The sequence below is a fragment of the Amia ocellicauda genome, chromosome 21 (genome assembly GCF_036373705.1).
Source record: "Amia ocellicauda isolate fAmiCal2 chromosome 21, fAmiCal2.hap1, whole genome shotgun sequence".
Classification (NCBI taxonomy): domain Eukaryota; kingdom Metazoa; phylum Chordata; class Actinopteri; order Amiiformes; family Amiidae; genus Amia; species Amia ocellicauda.
The window spans coordinates 20,730,437-20,755,148 of NC_089870.1; the positions used below are offsets into that span (position 1 = coordinate 20,730,437).

A 24,712-nucleotide genomic window follows, 5' to 3' on the forward strand; every position below is an offset into this window, starting at 1 on the left:
CCTAGAGACGACACACAACACAACCGTCTGGAGCTTTACCGGGTGCATCTACCTGATGGCAACAGCTACCAAACATTGCTTTATCCTGATCGCCGTGAGAGTTTGCAGAAAAACATCTGGGTTGATAGAATACTTACAAAAAGTAATTTGGTGTTTGGAACTTATATTTCCACAACCAATTAAGCAAATTGCTCATCTCCAGAGACAGACGCAGCTGAGGATCGGACAGGCATGTCTGCACTCAGCAATCTAAGAAGTATTGCCCAAAATATGTGTGTGCTTGTATCCACACCAGCCCACAGTGGATCATTAAATACAGACAATGCTGTTAAACTATCTGGAGTCGGACCCATCTGACTGATAACCAACAAGCGATTTAAAAGATCTTCACACTGATGCTCCAACAAAACCTTGACATTGTTCCCTGAGGAGCAGGGGCCTCTGGGACAGATTGCGTTAGCCCGCTTGGCGGTGCCCGGCACAGCCCGGCACAAAGCACCAGGCACAGAGTGCAGACGGGACAACAAAGCCATTATTGAAAAGGACCCTTCCTTCAACGTAAAACGAGATAAAGCAGAGAGAGCGAATGTGGAGTTTGATCAGGCAGGGGAGGGACGTTGACAGGCAGAACACATTTTATCGAATAACTGGAATCGTCCCTGGTAGAAGTGTGGCAGTAATATGCTTTGTGTAGCCTGTGTTGACGTATTACTGGACATGTATTTATTACAGAAATGGCGATGGCTACTCAGGAGGCCTCCTATAGGTTTATACCTCACGGGGAATTAATTGTGGCCGCCCCACCTCGAGACTGAGGGTGGCGTAGTCGTACAATAATTGGTCATTAGCGTTTTTGTCCCCACATACCCCGCCCAGTACATGTTACACAACCTGTGTTCCCTGGAAGTACGCAAACTCCTTTGAGGTTCTTCTTCAGAGAGGCGAGGTAACCACGAGAGGTGATCCGGATCACACTGCGCAGGGCGGGTAGCAGGTTTTATCACATTCCTTGGCTGACTCATGCGATCGAAGGCAGCTTCTTCCGGGACCAGTTTTTCAGAGTTTAGGACTCCCTGGGTCTTCAGACGTCGTCTCCTCAACCAATCAGAACTCTTTTCTCAAGCCATGACATCTGTGAACGTCAATTAAGCTGAACCAAGAACTTTTGATTTACACGAGACACCTTCAGATAAAAAGTCGCTTAGCTCAGTCATGTTGTTTGATGTGTTCTTTGTGTAAGCCTCCTATACTTGATACAGGATTAAATATTGCTGTTTGGGAAAAGCAGGATGCAGATAATCAGTAGGGCACTTTATTTAGGTATTATGATTAATTATGTTTATCGGTGTGAAGAATCAGTATTTCATCGCTCTGGCACCGTTAGTGTTTAAAGAGATGCTTGAATACAAAGGAAATGACGCAAGGAGAGTCTTATGTTCATAAAAGCAGGACATTTGGGCAGAGTGGAAATAAGAACATAAGACAGTGTCCAATCGAGAGGAGGCCATTCACCCCATCGTGCTCGTTTGGTGTCATTAATAACTAAGTGATCAAGGATCCTATCCAGTCTGTTTTTGAATGTTCCCAAATTGTCTCTTCAGCCACATCTCTGGGGAGTTTGTTCAGATTGTGACGCCTCTCTGTGTGAAGAAGTGTCTCCTGTTTTCTGTCTCGAATGCCTTGAAGCCCAATTTCCATTTGTGTCCCGGGTGCGTGTGTCCCTGCTGATCTGGAAAAGCTCCTCTGGTTTGATGTGGTCGATGCCTTTAATGATTTTGAAGACTTGGATCAAGTCCCCAGGTAGTCTCCTCTGTTCCAGGGTGGAAAGGTTCAGGTCCTCAGTCTCTCAGTAGGACTTTCCCTTCAGACCTGGAATAAGTCTGGTTGCTCTCCTCTGAACTGCCTCTAGAGCAGCGATATCTTTCTTGAAGTGTGGAGCCCAGAACTGCACACAGTATCCAGATGAGCTCTAACTAGCGCATTGTACAGTCTGGACATCACTGCCCTTGTTCTCAATTCTACACTTTTGACAATATACCCTAGCATTGTGTTTGCCTTTTTTATTGCTTCCCCACATTGTTTGGATGGAGAAAGTGAGGAGTCCACATAGACTCCTAGGTCTTTCTCATGCGTTACTTCATCTAGTTCTGTTCCTCTCATAGTGTAATTATAGTGGACATTTTTGTTACCTGCATGTATTACCTTGCACTTGTCCACATTGAATTTCATCTGCCAGGTGTCGCCCACAACTGAATATTATCCGAGTCCCTTTGAATAGCCTGAGCTGCTGAGATTGTATCTGCTGAGCCGCCTATTTTAGTATCATTTGACATAAATTTGACAAGTTTGCTAACTATCCCAGAGTCCAGATCATTAATATAGATTAGAAAAAGCACAGGCCCTAGTACTGATCCCCTTTCCCACACTCGAGACATCTCTGACATGCAGGAAACTCGTCTCTCCGAGTTCATCTGATCTGTGTTTTAAGAGTGATCTCTGCAAAGAATTGGTTTATCCGTAAGTACTTTCCCTTTGCCTTTCACGGAAAAACACAGTTTGTCTTACGGACAGTTCTGTGTGAACTTGTTCAGGTCGTAAGTAAATTAAAAAAGATCTCAAGATAAGAAATACCAAAATCCGGAGATATTCATATTCATTTTTACTTGGAAAGTAAATGAATAGTGAAAATAATGGCTTTAAGGGAGTAACAGGGCTTTAGGGGAATTTCAAACCAGCACCTAAAAAGGGATATGCATTGATGACAGTTTAGAAGTCTCTGGTGCCGTGGCTGGGGAAGTGGCATTTACAGGAAGGTTTTTATTTGCTCTGCCCTTATCTTCCACTCTGCTAACATTACAAACAATCACAGAAATGCAAACAGCTTCTATAGTAACAGACCTCACAGGCTAAAGGGGCGTCGGGACATGTTTCAGCTCTGTCACAGAAACCGCAATATTTATTGTCCCTAAGTTTCGGTCTGAACGCTCCAGGCAATCATCCTAATGTCACTGGATTAAGCTCTAATAATTAGCACTCTGTGAATCAGGTGTGCGTCGCTTACTGTACAAAGTGTGAAGAGAAATGAGAACTCTACAGCACTACATTCACTTTGAATACCAACTCCTCGGTATCCCTACACAGACGAGCATAACAGTCTTGTTCAAGCAATATATTTTCAGAAATGTCAGTTGCATAAAAATATAACCGAGACGCTCAGTTTATACATATTACAAATAAACATGTTTATTACATTAAAAACACACAAAAATAGGTTCTTTGGTCAGTCTACATGAAAGGACCTTGATTTTTTTTTTAAAGTACAAAATGCTCTATTGATGCCTCCAGAAAAATTATACATCTGATCATTTGACCAACAAACGGCTACAAAAAGAAAACTCTCAAACCATTAAGACAAGTCTTGGAAAGTTATAAAGGTAGGAATGTAGGTACAATCACTACAAAATCTCTGATGCGAAAACTTGTTTGAACACTGACATCAGTGCGTACGGGCCACAGGGACGATGAAATAAAAGCCACAGCAACCCCCACTGCTGTACAATAGCAACTCGAATGAATTCAACGGGACAGTTCTTCAATAAATAGGAACCTCCATCGACCTCCCCTCCTTCTCAGTCCCTCCACAGTAGTTCTGCACACAGAGCAACAGAATAAATAATCCAGGAGAAAAATAAAATAAATGTCCGTCCGTCCATCCATCCGTCCGTCCCTCTCTCTCATCGTCACCCAGTCCATCCCTCTCACGGTCCCAGTCGAGGACCGCTCCTGTGTCACTGTACGACCTCGAAGTAGTGCAGGATGGCCATGATGTGTTGGGGCATGAAAACGTAACCGGTGTAGACCGCCATTCCTGCCACTGAGACCAGGCAGGAGTCTGGACGAGGAAGTGAAGGAAACCGGAGCCATTTTGTTTATTCCCAACCACGACCACCGCCCCCATCCCCTGCCCAGCCGTCCCACTAGAGGGATGAATACGGCACTAAAACAAATTGGATACTGGAAGTTTGTTTTTTTCAAAAAGTAAAAGTTACAATGAAAATGGTGGATGTGACTCATTCGGAGCAGATATTTGCGATTAATGTTTGCTGATGGTGACAAATGAAAGAGGTAAAGAATAAAGTAAAGCGCTGAGTATAAAAGAGCAACACTGAACTGGTTTACACATCACTGAGCACTAACACTTCAACGACACCCAAGCGCCGGGGTGAGTTTGCACACTAGATGTACAGTGGGCAGAGAGGAGTGTGGGTTCATCATCCGTCATTCACCACCACCTCACAAACAAACCGTTCTCTCGACATCTGGACGCCCTTGACAGAAATGGCTGTGAATTCACTGCTGCACCACAGTCTGGCTCCTGACCCAGAGTGCGGTTCAGCTGGACACTCCAGAAGCAGGCGATCGTTTCCAGTTTGGTGTGGTTTTTAGCCAGGCACAGATTTAATGTTGGCCTTTAGCACTCGGAGCACTGCAGCGGCGCTGTTCAACAGGCACTGGATACCAGCGAGGAAACACACCAGGCCAAGAAACCTCTTCATCTGCGTCGTAGAGGATCGTGGTGGAGAGAATCTAGACGCCAACGTACTTCCTCCGCAGCCAGGAAGCTGCACCTCTTAATGTAATGCCCTGCGTTTTCACAGCTTATTTACGTAACCCTGTTAAAGCTTAGCTTTTACATTTGATTCATATACCTGAATGAGAGCTCAAATAAAGCTGAGCTGTGCGTTCTACTATTTTGAAATGTAAAGGGCTCAGTGTAAGGAAGGAACAACATAATTCAACCTAATGACGGCAAACTCCTTATTTATTCACTCTGAACCAATGTCTCAAATATAACTATAGCAACAGCTTCCTCATTCCTGTAACCTTGTCAGGAAACAAATTAAAACTCTTCCTCACGTTTAGTTCCAGTAAACCGTGAAATGCGTCCTAGTTACATAGGAACCAAGGCATATTGTCCATCAGTAATATGTAATTGATATACACATGTATTTGCATCTTAATGTTTTTTTAATCCGCCATTGTACAGATTAACAAATTGTGTTTTCAATAAACCACAGAGGAACAGTTTGAGCGTATATAGCACTTCAGCAGGGGAGTATTCAAAAATCAAGAAAATAACCAAAATAGAGTCTCTTAAACGCAACAGGAAAAAAGACAGAGCATTGATAGGGAGTCACTGGAGGACTCTGCCTCGCATTATTGCACAGAAGTTATGAAAGTTGCGCAGCAGCTCAGAGGTGAATTAGTGTCAAGATCAAACCCACAGCAGCTGCTGCCTCTTCCTCTGCCTAATCAGTAACCAATTAACCACCGCCAAGGTGTGTAACAGAGTGGGTGGAGGTCCTGAAGGGATCGATAACCAAGCCTGGGTTAATTAAAGGTCTCATCTGACCTACATAACGCGGCGCAGATTTCGTGGCAGTGAACTGTTCCTGCAATGTGATTGGTTCCAAGGTGCAGAGCTGCGCAGAACTGGGGGAATCTGCGTCGGTCGCGTTCTTGTTGCGCAGATTCCCCCCGTTCTGCGTAGCTCTGCGGAATCCCACCGCCCCCATTGGTGGAGCAGCGCAGACTCACGCAGACTTGCGCCACACAAACGCGATTACACTCCCCAACCAACTGTTGAGCTTCGCCTCCTCTCCCCCAACTCCCAACTGCGCCAGACCACCCTCTTCCTCACAGCCCCCGACGTGGCACCGTACCCAGACACGACCCACGGCCGGGGGGATGGCGAAGTGACCGAACCACACCCGAGGGCGCAGCACCCTCTCTCTCCCCGTCACTGTTTACATCACTGTCTGTCCTCCGAAAAAAGGATACTGAACACGGTCCGCTCCCAGGGCTCCAGCATGTACAGCGCGGTGACCAGCAGGTACTGGTAGTACAGCCACGACATCTGCTTCCAGGCGTTGCTCAGCGCCATGATCATCCTCCTCTCCCCGTGTCTGGGTCTCCCTCCGCCGGGCCTCCAGGAACCGCCTACACTGACGTATTTAATGAACGCCCTCCGCCTACCCGTAGGTAAGTCATTTCCTGTTCACGCCCATGACGTAGCGGAAGCTCTACTGTTGGTTCGGCGGCCATCTTGAGTGATAATACAATCACTGCTCTGCAAGTACGAAGTATAGAATACATAGTAAACAGTTGGCGGTTTGAGATCCAACAGAAGTTCCCAATTACTTAATTGGTCATGATTTACTCATCTAGGCTTATGTAAAACTGTAATATTTTATTTTCTGCATTAATTACCCAAATCACAAACCCACAGAACATTCTGGTAGAGAAGCGTTCAGTTCATTCAACCATTTAATCATTTAATTAGATCAATTAAGTAGCCAAGAGCTTTAGTCTGACACCCCCGTTGTAAAAGATGAATACGATATTAAATGATAAACCATGCTTGAACAAACACACACCTTTTAGTTTTAAGAATAAATAAAAACTTAATATACATATAGTAGCCTCCAAATGTATCCATACTCTAGTTGAAGTGTAATATCAAAATATGTTCATAAATGAAACAGTGTTATTGTTAATTATACAGATCTGGAAAAAACACTCTGAACTAGGAGTAGTCTCTTAATTTTTTCCAGAGCTGTAAACTAAACTTAATGTAAACATCTGCAGATATCGATTTAAATCGAGAGAGTATTGTTGATGGTTGAACCTGTGAAATTATTGCAAAGACAACAATTATTAGCAATTTCTGTGAATTTAATTAGGATAAAAGACTAGAGAGTGGGACAGTTGGCTTCCGGTCATCTCACTTTTAATACAGCTGTTATTTGACACTATGGAATTACAAGGTTTGCAAATTTCTGATAACAACCAAAAATACAAATGGTCAGACTCCCGTCGTCCGTGAGCTGTAAAGTATAGAGATGCTTATGGCAGACGCATTTTTATGCTTAAGCACATATTGAAAGCATCGCAGCCGCGGCTTATAGAAGGACACACACGCTGTGGCTGCACTGTAATTAAAACAAATGTACAAGAACGCCCGTGTTTTCAACAGCGATCAACCAGGCGATTGCGAGATGAAAACCTTTTTCAAACGATTTTTAAAAATATACAATTAAATAAGAGTGAAAAAAAACACTCTAGCTGTAGCTGGCCAGGATGTTGAAGAAGTGATAGACCTCGTCCTTGTCGTACACGGCCACCTCCGTCGAGCACTCGGTACACTTCACCGGGTGGAAGGTCTCGCCCGGGTCCGCCTGGGGGCCGTCGGCGGCCGCTTCGGGACTCGGCTTGTGCTTCTTGCGTCGGTTCCTCCTCCCGGCGTCCGACGGCACTTTGTATTTCAGGACTTCCTCTTTGTCGACCGTGCAGTTCATCACAAACATGGCGCGATACTGAGTTCTGTATTTCTCATGCCTGAGGATATCAGATACAAGAGGTGGGGTTAGTCTGCGTGACTGTGCTTTGAGTTCTGCGCCCCGATGCGCTTCAAGAGAGGGGGAGAGATTAGAGAGAGAGAGAGAGATCTCACCTCTGGCAGTCCATGCACAGCGTGGTCATGCAGGCCGGACAGTTGAGCACGGCGTCGCTGCTCGGGAGCGGCTGCGATTTCGGTGTCTTCCCAGCGGCGCCGGGCTGTGGCTTCCTCTGCCTCCTGTACCTAATCAACACACACGGATTAATGAGAATATTCAAAGAGTTATTAACATAGAAACAACTTCAAAAATGACAGTAAACTCAAATTAAATTAATTCAAATGAATCCAGTCCCAGACGAAGGCCTGCCCCCGTCTTCTTCTAACCAGATAAACTGCTGTCTTGGGGTCTGTGAGACCCACACATACAGAAGGGCAGCCACCTCTCCCAGCCCGTCGTCTTCTTACCCGCTCCTCAGGGCGTCCACCCACGCCTGGTCCCGGTCGTCCTCGTCCGGGTCATACAGCAGCTCGTCGTTCGTCAGCACCCGGCGGGACTTCTTCTTCCTGCCCTGCAGATCGCCTGTCGGATCGGGACCACAGTTACCCCCACGGTAAATAACGACATGGTCAAACACAAGAACATTACCGGGTCCAAACACTTCATTTTCCTGAAAGAGCAGGACGACAGCATCACTTTCCAAGCCCGTTTCTGTACCGTCCTCACTCACCGTGCTTCTCGTCATCTTCAGAGTCCGAATCGAAGTAAATGTCATCGTAGCACTCGGGAATCGTGGCGGGCCCGGCGCTGGCGCTACCCTCGGGGTTCTGCGGCGCGCTGCCCGACGGCTCCCCGGCTGCTGGAAGAGAAACCGGACCATCAGAACCTGTGGCACCAGAGCTCTGCACCACAGCCACCAACCCGGATCACGGCCAACGCTGGCTGTAAGCAGGAAGGGTAATAATATCACCATTTCTATAGATTAGTTACATTTACACGCCCACAAGAACACAAACCCAACCATCTACCTATAATTTCAATTTACACTGCATGATGGGTAGGGGGGACTCCCTCCATCTGCCACAGAAGTACAGCCCCCTAAACTATTCATGGACACCCCGTTAGTGGTTGGACAGGGTAGGAGACACACACACCTGCTGTGGCTGTGGCCCCCGGCGCCGTCCAGCTGCACTCCATGGACTTGATGGTGGAGCTGAGCTCAGCCTCCATCTCCTTCTCGAACTCGTCCTCGCTGGAGGACTCGCTCTCCCCGGTCAGATACTCCCGCAGGAGCTTGCGCTTCTGCTCCGGCGTGCCGTGGAGGAGCACGTCCACCTCATCCTCCGAGCTGAGTACACAATCACAGATCACAAGATATAATACACACACACACACTCACACAAACACAGACATACATAGACACACACACACTCACAGACATACATATACACACACACACACACATACACTCACCTAAAGGATTATTAGGAACACCATACTAATACTGTGTTTGACCCCCTTTCGCCTTCAGAACTGCCTTAATTCTACGTGGCATTGATTCAACAAGGTGCTGAAAGCATTCTTTAGAAATGTTGGCCCATATTGATAGGATAGCATCTTGCAGTTGATGGAGATTTGTGGGATGCACATCCAGGGCACGAAGCTCCCGTTCCACCACATCCCAAAGATGCTCTATTGGGTTGAGATCTGGTGACTGTGGGGGCCAGTTTAGTACAGTGAACTCATTGTCATGTTCAAGAAACCAATTTGAAATGATTGGACCTTTGTGACATGGTGCATTATCCTGCTGGAAGTAGCCATCAGAGGATGGCTACATGGTGGTCATAAAGGGATGGACATGGTCAGAAACAATGCTCAGGTAGGCCGTGGCATTTAAACGATGCCCAATTGGCACTAAGGGGCCTAAAGTGTGCCAAGAAAACATCCCCCACACCATTACACCACCACCACCAGCCTGCACAGTGGTAACAAGGCATGATGGATCCATGTTCTCATTCTGTTTACGCCAAATTCTGACTCTACCATCTGAATGTCTCAACAGAAATCAAGACTCATCAGACCAGGCAACATTTTTCCAGTCTTCAACTGTCCAATTTTGGTGAGCTTGTGCAAATTGTAGCCTCTTTTTCCTATTTGTAGTGGAGATGAGTGGTACCCGGTGGGGTCTTCTGCTGTTGTAGCCCATCCGCCTCAAGGTTGTACGTGTTGTGGCTTCACAAATGCTTTGCTGCATTCCTCGGTTGTAACGAGTGGTTATTTCAGTCAAAGTTGCTCTTCTATCAGCTTGAATCAGTCGGCCCATTCTCCTCTGACCTCTAGCATCAACAAGGCATTTTCGCCCACAGGACTGCCGCATACTGGATGTTTTTCCCTTTTCACACCATTCTTTGTAAACCCTAGAAATGGTTGTGCGTGAAAATCCCAGTAACTGAGCAGATTGTGAAATACTCAGACCGGCCCGTCTGGCACCAACAACCATGCCACGCTCAAAATTGCTTAAATCACCTTTCTTTCCCATTCAGACATTCAGTTTGGAGTTCAGGAGATTGTCTTGACCAGGACCACACACCTAAATGCACTGAAGCAACTGCCATGTGATTGGTTGGTTAGATAATTGCATTCATGAGAAATTGAACAGGTGTTCCTAATAATCCTTTAGGTGAGTGTATATACATACATACATACATACACACACACATACATATACATACATACATACATACATACATGCACACACACACAGACACATATACACATACATACATACATACACATACATACACACAGACACATATACACATACATACATGCATACATACACATACACACACATACATACATACATACACACACATACACACACATACACACACATACATACATACACACACATACACACACAGTGCTGTCATTGGTTCTTACTGGCACTCAGTGTAATAGGTGCGAGTTACTCAAGTGGACAAATAATGTACTAAATCAGAGTCTATTCATTTTCTCAGACAGGGGGGGGTTAAGTATAGAATTGTATAGAGAACTTATTAAAGAACCAACTCTTTTATGACAATTTAAAACGTCAAGATTGTTTCTTCAATTAAGGTTCAATTAAGTAATTGAGAGAGTAGGGGCCGCTCCAGGACCAACCCCTGGTCTAGACCAATACAATACAATACATGTGTGCAAAATGCTTCCCGAGAAGAAGACAATAAATCAACTTTAAACAGATATAGCACCAGCCAGTGTGTTTACGTCGCTCGGCTCTACCTGCTCCCGGCTCCCTCCTCGTCGCTCGGCTCCTCGATGGCGTACGAGTCGTAGTCTTCGCTCGGGTTCATTTTGTGAGGAAGATTCATGTTGGATGTAAAAACGTGATGTTTTCAATGCACGGCCGACGTGTTCTGGACACCATTGACTTGCTATGGACGTGGAAAAATAAATACGTCCGCGTTACACAGCATGAGGTCCGACGCCCTTTCCCTCCCCCGGCAGCGGCGACCCGGGAGGAATAGTTCCGCCTTCAAGCGGGCCGGGGGGACCGCGGCTGGTAACACCCGAAGAGCCTAGACAATGACAATTATACAAGTTATAATTACGATCCCTATATTTAAGGATTATCTCATAACAAGACTCTCTAGTTCACTGAAAAAAGTAAATAAATAACATCATATTGCTTTAATTTGAAGTAGCAGAATGAGTCTTATGCAATGAACACATCTTTCATAATCATTACATTATTATTTTTTAATTGTAATTCTAACCAATTTAATGGTAGTTCCACTGACCATTTACCTTAATTCTAACCCTGCCCTTACCCCAGCTATGCTTAAGACTAGGAGAAGGAAACTGAGTAGGGTTCCCATTAATAAGTACACAAAACTACGCCTAGTGTGGGGTTAACAGTTTAGTGATCCTAAATGTCCCATGTTTAACAGTGACTCCAGGCCTCCTGTCACGATGAGTGCAAGACCTACTGTTGGCAAAACCTGTGTTGGGGAACACGGCTACATACCCGAGTGCAGTGGTAACCTTATTGTGTGTTCATATCAGGGAACCGTCCACAAAGAATTTGAACAGCGTATCTTTTCAGGAAGACAACTCTGTACCTCCGAATGAAAGGCTGTTAGGAATGCAGACAAGCCTTTATCCGTCCGCCTGAACCAACACCAGCTGCCACACAGAGCCTGAACTGTCACAGAAATGTTCGAACTGGAACAAAACTGAACCACAAAAATGATTTGGTACTGTGTCAATTAAAAACGTGTTACTGAAAATTGTGCATGACTAAAAAGTGTTATAGGTATATGAGCATAAAGCGTCTCAAAACATTGTAGAGGCAGTAAAAGCAAGATCTTCTATTTTAAGTTCAGGGAGATAAAGACCCGAGTCTGAAACAGGAAATGGTATTTAATACACATGCAGTAACACAATCCAAAACCACGAACTAGCTTTCTCTCTAGACGCAGGGAAGTGTGTCGTGTCACTCAAGCAGAGCGAGTTGATCTCCGATGGAAAATAAATCAGACTTCATCCGTTTCTTTTTCTGTCCCGTCTTCTTTTACAGATACACAATAGGACTTCATTTTGTGCAGTGGGGTGGCGCATAAGCAGTACACCATGTCCTTCCACGTGACTAAAGTGTCAAAGATCGAGATATCTAAACACAAAAACTGTACAGGCTGGTTCCACAGTAACGTGTACAGTTTATTATCGTTATTAATAAACTCGGCATTCCTCCATTTCCGTCAATGGCAGCTTTGGTCACAGAAGTGTGAAAACATTCATATACAGTGCACGTAAAACAGAAAAAAAAATCACCAATTTAGCGTTTTATTTTTACAATAATTATTAGGATTAGTCTACATTTTAAGGCAAACATACTGAAGAATTTGCTCGCTCTGAAATGAAAAAGAAATTACATAAGTTGTACCCCCAAGATTTATGAAAGGACCGATTCATATTAAAAATAAAAATCAAGAGACTAATAATCCGATTAAGATGTTCATTAGCAGTATAGTAAACTAATACAACATGTACAAGGCTTTTAGTGACAATACACTTTAATAATCGTAACAATCAGCTCAACTGGAACAATGTAACTGAGCAGCATCACAAAAGATTACTGACCCTATATTGGCCTCTGTAGGTAACACTAAGCGAAATCTGACATGGATGGCGCGTGATATTTATACTGTGAATTCCACAAAAACAATATTCGATTGTTAACAATTAAAAGTCTAGGTGATTAAATAAAGATATACTTGTGCTGTGCGGTCTTTTGACTTCGGGTATGCTATCCACAGCAGAGAAAATCCTCCTGTTTTCGGTGATGAGAGGGAACAAGGCGTCTCAGCTTGTGATGCATGTGCAGCATTCGGTAGATAAGAGATCTATGAACACGCTCCATCTCTCGAACCAGGGTGAGACCAGTTGGGTGAAGCCCTTTGCGGTGTCCAGCCACGGCGCGCTTATGTCTCTCCTTTCAGCACCCCGAGGCAGCTCTGCAACAGCTGTAAATTGCCCTGAAACACGGAAGAGAAATGCAGTCACCGCCCAACAGCAGGTTATGGATAATGATTTATATAAAGAGATGGATGGAGAGATTACCTTGGAGTGCTTCAGCTCCAGTTCAGCCAGTTCTACCAGGTTCTTCCTGAAGGCAGCCACCCGTCGCGTCTTAAAGTCTATAAGTTCTGCAATTGAAGAGCACAAGGTATCACCTTTTCACCCTGGAACAGAGGAGACTACGTGGGGTCTTGATTCAAGTCTTCAAAATCATGAAGGGCATCGACCACATCAAACCAGAGGAGCTTTTCCAGATCAGCAGGGACACACGCACCCGGGGACACAAATGGAAATTGGGCTTCAAGGCATTCAAGACAGAAAACAGGAGACACTTCTTCACACAGAGAGGCGTCACAATCTGAACAAACTCCCCAGCGATGTGGCTGAAGAGACAATTTGGGAACATTCAAAAACAGACTGTGGAGACCAGACGAGCATGATGGGGAAACACAGGGAAGTGGGGGAAGGATGTACCTTGTTTAGCAGATTCTGAGATCTTCTCGAACTTCTGACAGCAGACCTGCTGGCTGGTCTCCGCCTGCAGGACGTCCCTGTTTTTGGCTCTCGCTTTGTCCAGCGCCTTGTTCGCGTTCTCGTAATCGACCAGCGCCCGGCCCCGTCTGTACAGCAGATCCTGTGCAGACAACACGCCCAGATCACACGGACGTTCACACCGTCTCACCCACAAGTGCAAACGCTACACAGCTAAAGATCTTTAACAATGCAGGAAGGAATGAAGCAAAACCGCAACCATCGCCGCCAACAGCGGAGGATCATACTGGCAGGAGGGCCGGATTAGTTTATTCAAAAGGAGTTCATTTCAGTAGCGCAGTGACAGGGGCGTTGACAAAGTGTACGGTGTATGAAAGAGTTGTGTCTTTGTTATTGTTGTGCCGTGTCTTCAGTTATAGTGATAGATGGCGAGCGTGCGTACCTTGGCAGCTTGCGATTCCCTGAGGTAATACTTCAGCAAATCGGCAAGTTTCAGGTCCTCGTCTGCAGCCACACGCGCTTCTATTTTCTGCAAATAATGACATGTTTGCCAGTTAACGAATGCTTAAAATTCAAACAGGATGTAAACAAGATGCAAACTGCTTCACTTCAATAATTATGATTTAATAACACTTTTATGTTAAACGAGCATTGTGAAATTTCCCACACTTCAATTTTACCGTAAATAAATAAGCGTTTAATCCTCCGTCTTTCTGAAATAAGATCCGAGTGCGACTCCTTCCAGACTAATTCTGTCCTACGATCAGAGTCAGCTCAATTTATCAAAACTCAGCTGTCGAGTACGGGACACAGAAAGGACAAACTTAGAAAAATAACTCACCCGTGTTTTTTCAAATAACTCTGAAACTTTTAGGAAAAACCTGCGAAAGAAAGTGGAAAGTTGCCGTTATACTTGAACTTCCTGCAGGTGCTATAGTCAACATTGGAAACCGAGGCGCATGTTGATGAGCAATAAGACACAGGAGAGTCTCTAACCCCCACGAGGGCACGGCGCTGGAACGCAATACAAGGAAACGTTCCCCCGGATGTCTATTGACACATACTTGCACACATCCGTCGAGTCTTGGGTTCCTAGCGTGTAAAGCGTGGAGGCGATTCTGTTGACGTCGTCTGCGGCACCTGAGGGACAGAGAGGACGGGGACGTGTGACGGGCGGGCGGGCGATGGGGAAGACCACCCAGCACCCACAGCAGCGGTGGTCTTGCCGTTAACCCCCTAAGCGTTTTTTATCTGGTTGTGGTGTTTAAAATAGCGTCAGGGTTCCTCTAGGCCAGCGCTACACATCCCAGACCGCAGTCAGAACCGTGATCTGAAACTCTAGATCATTCGTACATTCCAGATAATTAGAGGTAGCTTTTTCTAATATATAGTATCATGTTTGATCCTGTGGAAATCAAATACAGACTATCAGAGGACTGTACATGCATCGTTTATTCACTTCTGCTCTACGCTGTAAATACGGGCCAGGTCTAAAAAAGGCTGCAGGACACTAACAGGAAGGCAGTAATTATCAAAATACAACTTTGAGGAGAAGCTTTTGGTTGCAAACAGTTTGCCATTGATGAGGATATAAGCTATTTTAAAAACCATAACTTACCCACGTCCATATTTGTCAGCAAGACAATGTAAAAAAACAAAAAAATCTAAGTACAATACAAAGCACATGACAGAGATATTTCCACGCAGATTAACATGATACTATATATTAAAACAATACGATCGGCTAGTCTCCTCCCCGCACAACGTGTGACCAACCTGACACCGTCAACACACAGTACACGGACACGCGTGACCGCCGGGATCCCGTCGGGAAGCGAGGGGCGTCCCTTTCAAGACGACACGCGGGAGAAAACTTACTTTTGTGAGAGCGGATCATCCTGTCGGACTTGGCCGAGGCGTCTTTCACCCGGTTGTGGTACTCTAAGAGGAAGGTCTTCTCATGCTCGAAGAAGTCGTCTACGTCCTGCAACACGGATAATAAAGCGCGTTCAGAATCACGGGAGCACGTGAACACCGGACGCCGACGATGGGACTAGTGAAGAAGGCCTGTCCCTCGGACCGCCCCTCTCTCCAGACTCACCTTCACTCCGGCCACCAGCACCCCGTCCGCAGACTTCACCACGTTTTTAAAGAAGTCCTCCAGCTTCTCCTTCTTGTTTTTGCCTCGGACGCTCAGCTGAGTGGGATAAAACGAAGAGGTCAGCGTGGGACACCACAGGAGCCAATCAAAACCGGCCGGGATCAAAGAGAGACGGCACGCTTTAGGACCTCATTTCGCCCTGAATTGCGGTGCTTAACTCAATCGGCAAAGCTTTGATTAAGAGGGAAGACCGGAACGGCGAGTCTTGTGAGACGCTCCTCTGTGATTGTAATGGGTTCAAATGGCTAAAACACATCACACGCTTGCAATTAATGAAATCGAACTCATAACCCTCTCGTAAAAGCACCGTCCGTCTGGCACCCAAATGAAGCACAGCAAGAGGCAAAACAATGCTCTCATATGGACGGTGGAAGATGATTATCTCAAGCAAACAGAAGCCTCTCTATTCTGCGTCACCGATACCAGTAATCATCCGGGACAACAATGCGTCTCTGGATATACGATCTGCGTCAGAGAGGACAGGGGTTGCAGCTTCTACCTGGAAACCCACACTCGCACCCTGACAATAAACATACGTGTCGGCCATAACGGATTAACAGACGCGTCCCAATCTAGGTTTATGATCTGCACAGCTATGAACTATCGAATCAAGGCTCCATCGAGAGTGCGGTTTGACTCACATCCTGGTTATATTCTAGAAACACGTGGAAGTTCAAGTCCTTCCTCAAGACCGGATGAGCCGCCACTCGGCACAGGAAGACTTCGTGCATCGCAACCGTCTTCTTGAAGATGGCCAAGTATTCCCTGGGGCAAACGAGAACAGTCGCTGGTTTAATATTGCACAGATATCTAAAAACATTCAGACAGAGAGCCAGAGACACAGAGAGACTCACGCTTCTAGCTCCTGTTTCATTTTGGTGAACTCCTCCTTGGTCATCGAGCCTTCCCCTTCTCCCAGCTTCTGCAGCTTCTCTCTGGACGCATCGAAGTCCGGCCTCGGGGGAGCCGGGGGGATCTGTTGGGTGGACAGAGGCTCGAAATGAGTGATGCTACACAACGTACGCATGAAGGAACACTGTTATCAAGTCACCAGTTGTGCATCTCCAAATCCAAGGGCCGATTCAAGGAAACCATTTCAATCAACACAAGTCTAAACTGGGGCTGGAATTCATTCTCTGCGCTCCGTTAAGGGACAACATGTGAGCGTGATTAAGGTAATTCCTCAGCAAGAAAACCAAAGCCCCCATTCCACTGCGAATCAGTGGATTCCACCCACTTTGAACGTGATGTTCGTAAGTCACGTAGTAAGCAGGCAGTTTTGAATGGGTCTCCTTAGAAATCATAACTGGTACTGACGATGATAAATATAATAGAGCTGTTGTAATGACTGCAGCACGTGAAAGAGTGGAAACCACGCGTTTCAAAGTGATCAGACAAATCCCTCATGTGACGCGACTCTACCCGGCCCTGCTTACTCATATCAGTTTTCACTTCTGGGAAAGCCTGATGCAATAAAGCCAGCAGATTTGGGTTATTAGAGATTCATATTTGAGAAAATGACCAGTATATATAGTTCTCAATCACATGTGGCGTCCGTGACCTACTTTTAGAAATCACACGTGTTCTGAAAGCAACTTTTACACGACCACAGTGTCATTCTGGAATGTAGTTAATGGTCATATCGTGGCACATGATGTGCAATTGTTGTCCAAATACCAACAATCTTAACACACGTTGTTTGTATTGCAGCCCATCTAAGATATGCCGAAATGAATACAATGAATTGTTACACATCAGTACCAAGAAAAGGTACAATGACATCTCTTTGTACTGTAATGATCCAAAACAAATGTGAACAGAAAAACAATAACTGAACCAAGCTTCACAGAAACCATTCGACAGTGATTTGCATGGTTTCTTAACCTCCTCTAATGCTCAAATAAATATAAAAACCATCAGCCTCATCCACCCTTTAAAAGCTCATCTATTATTCATGTTCCTTCACAATTGACTTACTATTTTTGAGGCTCCAAAATCATCTACAATACTTAAAATCGATTACACCAAGACGCCTACAAGAGCTAAAAACAAAAGCTACAATTAAGAATATGAGCTGCTTAGTCCTATTATTAGAATTATAACTTTCCGTTTTGCATTTCCATTTTTACATCCACAGATCTATCCAACGCTGGACGAAAGTGAAGACAGAGGGAGGAAAGCAGAACTGAAACTCATTAAGGTTCAAGAACCCCCCCCCCCCCCCCCCACCGCGGTACTCACGATGTAGCCGGCGTATTCCTCGTTCTCCACGAAGGAGTCGTGCAGCCAGATGAACTCCTCATGCTGCCGAACCACCGAGAACTCGCTCTGCTTGAAGTTTGGTAAAGAGCTCTGAAGTGCGGGTGGAGGAAAAAAAAAAAGAATTCACCGGCCAGAGTTCACACAAAAGCTGTTAAACTGTTACTACTGTAGTAAGCGTCACGGACGGCTGCCCTCGGGACTCTGGGACTCGGTGTCGGGCGGGCTTGTCGGGGAGGCTCTCTGTGCCGTGGTCAGCGTCACGTTTACACGGCTCCTTCTCAAGAGCGCGAACATACCGGCCCGAGAGAGCGAGGGAGAGAGGGAGAGAGGGAGGAGAGCGGGAACCTACCTTTGTGTGAACAGTAAATTTCACTTTGTCTCTTTCACTGAGCGCATCGGAAATGTCCACCTGGAGCGTCGCGTCAGTCTGGAGATCCACGTTAACCGCCCTGGGCTGCAACAGGAATATCAGTTAAAGAAATTAGCTGCACAGGTGTGAGAGTTGGGATTGGCCATAGATCAGTCACGAATTACTCTGTGGCTTAGGAGTGAGGGAGGAAGTAAAGAACAATGCATTATTTCATTTTTTTAAGTGTCCTTTTCAAACATTCAACGGCTACTAAAACTTAAGTACGCCAAAGCAAGGGTGCCCGAAGATAAAGATACTTTCCTCAGCTGTACCAACTACTGTTTCACTACATCCCTTCTGTAACACGAATTTTAAAACATACAAGTGAATATTGAGGTATCACACAAGGCTCTGCAGGACTGAACGATGCACCACGACCCCTGCCTGTCTCAGCAAAAGAAAGGCGGCCTCAGAGATTTGCGTTTGGCAGAAATTAATCTGACATCTTTGATAAGCCTCACACAGGGGCTTTCCGACGGGGCGAGCCACTACTGGCTTTCAGAAGACGAGAAGAGGAACCGAAGAACGCAGCGGAACCGAGTTACTGTAGTTTCTCCGAGTGTAAACAGAGGCTCAGGTGGTGGGGGGGGGTGCATAAACGCATCACTCTTCTCTGGTCTTCAAAGGCTGCTCTTGATTAATGCCATGAAGAGCTCAGACGGGGTTATTTAGTTAAGCCTTGGTAGCAATTTATTGTGGAAAAGCAAGTTTTGCTGGGGCACGGTGACGACAGCAGAAAAGGGCGGATTGGGGAGAGGCAGTTTAATGTGAAAGCCAGAGGATGAGGGCTGAATCTGTGAGTATGCAGGGTCCGACTTTGCAGCAGCACTGAACGACTTCAGAGACGTTAGGGGGTCCGCAACGGCCTCCCTGCAGACCACAGTGCCCTAGCAATATCACACGCCAACAACCTGAACGCTCCAGTTCTCTCTTCATGCCACCCCTCACTATTAAAACTCTTCCTCCAGGTCCCCTGCTGACACACGGCCTTTACATCCCCGATCTCGGTCTCCTAGACAGAAGCACTAATATAACGTAAGCACCAGCTAAACCAACCTCGGCAATGCATTTCTGTCCGGCTGCACCATTAATGGGTCTGCAGGTTTATAATTCACTCTTAATCAAGTGCATACCCGTCCCTGGGGGCTGCCACTCAGGCTCAGGTGATGCGTGACAGCGGGGCGGGACTCATGCGTGACCTCCAGGTACACGGGAGAAGGAAGTGGGGGGGGAATGCGAGCACACACGATCAGCATTAAAGCAAGGGCACAGAGGGGGCACAGAGGGGGCACAGAGGGGGCACAGGTGCATCAGACCTGATCAGAGACACGTCTGTGCTGGGGAGCAGGAAGTCAAAGTGCCCACTGACAGGCTGGCTGCAAACCTGAGACGCACGCAAAGCACACACACACACACACACACATACATACATACATGTCATTATGCACGCAGTGAGGGTGTATTCTCCGTGTTTGTATTTGAAAAGCATGCAATGGCGCCCCCCTTTACAAACGGGAGGAGCTGTTTTGATTTTAAATAGGCGGAATGAGGGGAAAAATGATACAGGGAAAAAAAACAACTTACTCCTCTGTCCTCTTCAGAGAGGAAATCGGGACCGTCGTCCAACCCTTCTTGCTGCAAGAGACAGAGAGACAGACCCGGGGGGCCGTGAGCAAGCGCGGCGGGGACAGGGGCACGGCACCGGCGGGCTGCGGGCGAGGGGACAGGGGAGGAGAAGAAAGGCAAACCCGGAGGAGACGGGTGACAAAACACTCACCATCATGGCTGCGACTGCGAGCGGAGTTGTGGCGGAGCGGTGACGCGGCGGTGACGTGACGCGCACACGGCCGGCAGGAGGTGGCGCGTCGGGGGCGGCGCTGCGAACAAGGCCGGGCCGGGGCTGGGCTGGGCTGGGCGGGCCGGGGCTGTGTGTGGGTGGCATCTGATCTTAAACACCTGTGCACTATCACACATTCAGATGCACCATTGCAATCCTTCAAAGTCGCACTGGTGTGCTAGAGTGGGACTGACTCCAGGACGAGCCTTTATGAAGAGAAAACACATACACGCATCTTCACGTATTCATTTATTCCTGAGGAGTGCGGTGATTTATTTTGGGCATGTGTCCGCACACTGGGATGCACAGGACCGCCAGACCGACCTGACCAGCATACAAACACACGCGTTCTGACGTCATCATTACGCGCCGCGTCTGCGCTGGGCCCAGGCAGGCTTTTCGGGGCTGCGCAGTCCAGCAGATTTACATCCGTGTTGCGCAGGTGTCCGCACTGCTGGGGATTGTGCAGACCTGCGCAGAACTGAGCCGCTGCCAGAGAAGGGCATGGGCGACCTTATTGGGTCATTACAGCGGCTGTCGCCCCCTATCCCCTATAAATTATTTACACCCTTGGATACAACTTCTCACGCCCTTTATCTTCCACTAAAAAACACAAGAGAAGCAATCACTGCATGCATTGCGTATATAGATTATATGAATATGACACTCACTCACAGTCCGCAATGCATGTGAAGGACACTGGACCAGTGCAATATTATTACTGTTCAAACATTTCCAAAATACAGCTGGTGTGGGTTTCATTCATTTAGTGTGCATTGTGTCCAGTGATGAACTATGGTCTCTATCTACACATGCAATGATAAGTTATATATTGGAATGATCGTTTGCAAAATAACAAGGCTGAATAAAAAAGCAAACCATGGCGGGTGCAATACACAACACCCACAGCAGATGTCTCTATGGTGCTTTCTTTTCCCCAAATCAACTTTTGGACATAAGACCTCTTTTCACGACATGTTTTTTGTGCGCTGTTTTAGGTTCTCAATTAACACAGTAGGACAGTGTGTGGCTGGTCAGTTTTATGGTGGTCATAAATCTCATAGGATCATTTATTTTATAGACCACATCATGCATCTGTTACAGCAAAATCCATGACTTTGAACATGTCTGTATAATAATGTATCCTCACCCTATTGATAATTTACAGCATCTTCACACCAATTAAACTGTTCCTTCCAGTGATGGCCTTGATAACAGCTTAAGTCTAAGCTGGTGGACCGTGTTGAGTTTTATTTAAAAAAATGTCTCAAACAAAACTATTCTTCATTTGTATTGTACTCAAACAGAGGCATCTAGGACACTGATGCGTAAATTGGGACTAAAACTTGTGAAATATGTTTTTAGCTAGTGACCATTTCACCAGTAATCTTGATTTATGTCTTGGTTTGCGTTTGGCCTGACGAGCGGGGGTCTTGGCAGATGTCAGGATTGCGGGTGTTTGTCCATTGGGGTGTCAGGTGGTCAGCTTGTGACCCGTGTCTGGTGACACGACCTCTTGCCCATTCACAAAGACTACAGGACAACATCAGGGGGGGAAGTTACCGTCGCCTGTGCGGGGCTGAAGAAACGAGGACACTCGGGCGTATCAGTTTCCGTCCTGATGACTCTCCTTTTACTGAATCACAGTTCTCATCAAAACACTTTTATTTATGTGGGCCGGACAGAGACAGCTATTGCGTCCCCGTCTGCCACGTTGTTCCCAACAGTGTGAAGCAACCGGGATTGTAAACCAACACCCTTGTGTAACTTCTCATGTTATTTACAGACTAATGTTAGCTAATTTGTATCTGAACCTAATGGCATATGTCATTATGTGTCGCAACACTGCAGGATTCATTTTGCTCAAGCAGTTTTACTTGTAGCGCACCCTCACACCAAAGCCAACCCATCCTGCACAATAACACAAAACACCAGCAGACTCTGAAACTCCTTAGATAGCTTCATGGCACCTACTGTTGCGGTTTATTGTGCCACACAACTGAGTTTCTATGAATAATAGCTTGTCCTGGGAGTACTAGGGCCATCACAGGGCTCAGTACAGAGAGTTAAAAGTCCTCTATTTAACAATAATCACAACAGGACTCGTGCTTATGCTGTTGTGTGGTTGCCTGCTTTGTGTCACAGTGGTTAGGGCGAACCTCAGAAGCCCATATAGACTCAAGAAAATTGTCATTCCCCTTCTCCCGACACACAACACTGATTTCTTTTGGTATTTTTAAGAATTATTTTTTAAAGAGACAGTCCTACTTTTTATGGTAGGACTAAATGACTCACACTAAATGAGAAGTTTTCAGACAAGTGTGCGACTGCTGTAACCTTCGCTTCAGTCCACTGTTGAAAGCCCCAGTGCGGTAAATGTTTAAAAATATATATTTGTTCCTCTGGGGAAAATGCAGACTGTATGAGGTGAAATGGATTGGATACGTTAATGTTCCTGCGAGAAAGACCGCTGTCACTGTTGGGTCAATCTAATAAAGCGCTGGAAGATTCCCAGTCACAAGGCAGGTCAGACACTGAACTATTGAGTTCGACAGGTCTTACAATGAAAAGAAGCGATTGTGGCATTTAACTCCTGACTGGAGAACCACCCAAAACTGCCTCGGAGTCACAGAGAACATTTCAAACTCAATTCATTAAAAAACAATAGAGAAACAATACATCTAGACTGAGATAATGTGTATGTTTACCTTAAATATACATCTATAGGAGTGCGCATTATAGCTGACAAATTATACTCCCTAAGTGTTCTCATTACTTCAGTTTACAGAGACAAACATTCTTTGTATCGGCTGTAGTGCGCTGCCATGTGGGGCTTCCCTTTCGCAGTGGGCTGGAATCATGTCCAGTTTTGCCATTTGTGGACAACGGTGACAAGATACAAAAGCATGTGTTTGCCATAAATAGCTCTGGCTGCCCGAGGATTGCTCACAGCCCCGCGGATCAAATTCTCTACAAGGAGAGCAGCCCCTGGCCCGGGCCCAACTCTCGCTCTAATGTAAGACATGCCTGCTTCATAGAAACCCTCGGCACCGGGACTGGAGAACTCGAGAAGCTATTGAATCCGTTACACCTCTGTCACTCGGGTTTGATCGACGAATATAAGTACGGGGTCGGGAGAACCGTGCCGGGCTATAATAGCGCGGTAAAGACATTAAATAAAGGTGTAAAGGCCTCTGAATTGTCCTCACTACATCCGAGCACACACACACTTTTCTTTTAAGCGTATCCACTACAGCTAAAACTTTTAGGAATAGAACTGCGCTCATTTTTTTAATAGATAGACAATATATTCGAAAAAATTGACACTAACAATTGTTATCCTTTTATGGGATTGTTTTTCTTAGTAAATAAAATCTTCAGAGGTGCCTAGTATCTTACTCACCAAAAACCAGGCAGCGGACAGTCAGCTTTTTTACATTCATTTCCTTCCCTTCCCTTCCCATCCCATCCCTTCTGGTTAGGAATATCTGAATATTTAGTCACCAGGAAGACAAAAACAAGTGCAAATTGAAGAATGGACCGGTGGCGTCCTGCTCTCGGTAGCTTGGGGATATTTCCTGATCATCTTTACACACAGAGGACTACCATTCAAACCCCACAACCTTCACTCCTACAGTCCAGGTCTTCACTCTGAGCCGAGATTTCATTTTTAAATGTGTTTCTACTCTGTATTTCCTGGGCCATGAAGAACCTTAAAAAGGGCAGCTTCCTTCCCTTTCCAAAACGCTTCTTTTGTTGTTGTTATCATTAATAACATGACTACACAGCTCTGTAAAGGCCTGTTCGACCGAGATAAGGACAGCGCTTCAACACAAAGAAGAAGGCGTCTCCCCAGCATCAGCCACAAGGTTTTATTGCAGCGTGGCGACTCCGCTGATCTCAAAAGAAAACCCTCCACTTCAGGATCCATTCATACAGACACTGTCATCTTCAATGACATTGTGTTTTTTTCCTTGCGTGTTGAAAACTGCGGTATCCGCCCCCCCCGCCCCCTCATCTCAGCCAGCAACGGACACTCGAGCGACAACCAGCGGGTGACCGAGCCGCTCTCTCGCCTCTGGTCGCGTTCGCCGTCCCTTCGGTTGTAAAAGATGCAGAACAGGAATGAAAACTGAGGTACTTTAATTGGTAGATGACATAAATACAGAAACTCAATTGGCATTCCTTTTTTGTTTGTTTTTGAAGTGTCTGAACAAAATATAATTACAAAAAAAGTGCTTGTTTGTATGCATAGTGTAACACGTGTTTTGCCATGTCAAAAACCCAGGGTACTGAGGGCTACAACAGAACACACGCCTCAGGGATACTCAACCGAGTGCAATTTGGTAACACGGACACTGGCGCCCGCTCGAGCAGTGGGACGCATTGTCCAGCCGTGCCGAAAGCTCGCTGGTTTTGTGCTAAAGCTACACAACGTAAATCATCGCTGGACTTTGTCGTGAGGAATGCGTACGACGCCGGACTCTGGTGTTCTTTTTTTTTTTTTGGCAAAACGTACAACGTTTACGCATTCCTCGAAGTTCTACGTGTATTTAATCTACCAGGATTAGATA

General features: G+C 46.0%; 3 protein-coding genes and 1 long non-coding RNA gene across 5 annotated transcripts in view; all 4 read right to left on the minus strand.

Annotated features, from left to right (window-relative positions):
- Positions 1–3,217: 3,217 nt before the first annotated feature.
- On the minus strand, positions 3,218–6,201 carry LOC136717067 (uncharacterized). Its single transcript, XR_010805184.1, has 2 exons — positions 5,842–6,201; positions 3,218–3,892 (listed from the first exon to the last, which is right to left on the minus strand). It is a non-coding gene; the product is annotated as an uncharacterized LOC136717067 (long non-coding RNA).
- Positions 6,202–6,773: 572 nt separating this feature from the next.
- Positions 6,774–10,924, minus strand: eapp (e2f-associated phosphoprotein). 2 transcript variants are annotated; one of them, XM_066694124.1, is made up of 6 exons: positions 10,680–10,924; positions 8,552–8,745; positions 8,128–8,256; positions 7,865–7,979; positions 7,514–7,642; positions 6,774–7,398 (listed from the first exon to the last, which is right to left on the minus strand). In XM_066694124.1, the coding sequence occupies exons 1-6, from the start codon at positions 10,766–10,768 to the stop codon at positions 7,122–7,124; spliced, it is 933 nt and encodes a 310-aa protein (XP_066550221.1). In that variant the 5' UTR covers positions 10,769–10,924; the 3' UTR covers positions 6,774–7,121. The 2 variants fall into 2 exon arrangements, with proteins under 2 accessions (XP_066550221.1, XP_066550222.1); XM_066694125.1 differs by having other exon boundaries at positions 8,128–8,253; positions 10,680–10,923.
- A 1,171-nt stretch (positions 10,925–12,095) lies between these two features.
- Positions 12,096–20,160, minus strand: snx6 (sorting nexin 6). Its single transcript, XM_066694123.1, has 14 exons — positions 20,079–20,160; positions 19,886–19,936; positions 18,242–18,346; positions 17,872–17,982; positions 16,485–16,606; positions 16,272–16,395; positions 15,571–15,666; positions 15,348–15,453; positions 14,534–14,609; positions 14,311–14,350; positions 13,912–13,998; positions 13,452–13,611; positions 13,020–13,105; positions 12,096–12,934 (listed from the first exon to the last, which is right to left on the minus strand). Exons 1-14 carry the CDS (start codon positions 20,082–20,084, stop codon positions 12,881–12,883), a joined length of 1,224 nt encoding a protein of 407 aa, XP_066550220.1. The 5' UTR covers positions 20,085–20,160; the 3' UTR covers positions 12,096–12,880.
- Positions 20,161–24,264: 4,104 nt separating this feature from the next.
- cfl2 (cofilin 2 (muscle)) overlaps positions 24,265–24,712 on the minus strand; it is a 3,016-nt gene continuing 2,568 nt past the window's right edge. The window contains exon 4 of the mRNA XM_066694479.1: positions 24,265–24,712. This exon is cut by the window's right edge and continues 290 nt beyond it. The gene's annotated coding sequence lies outside the window, so the exon portion shown is untranslated.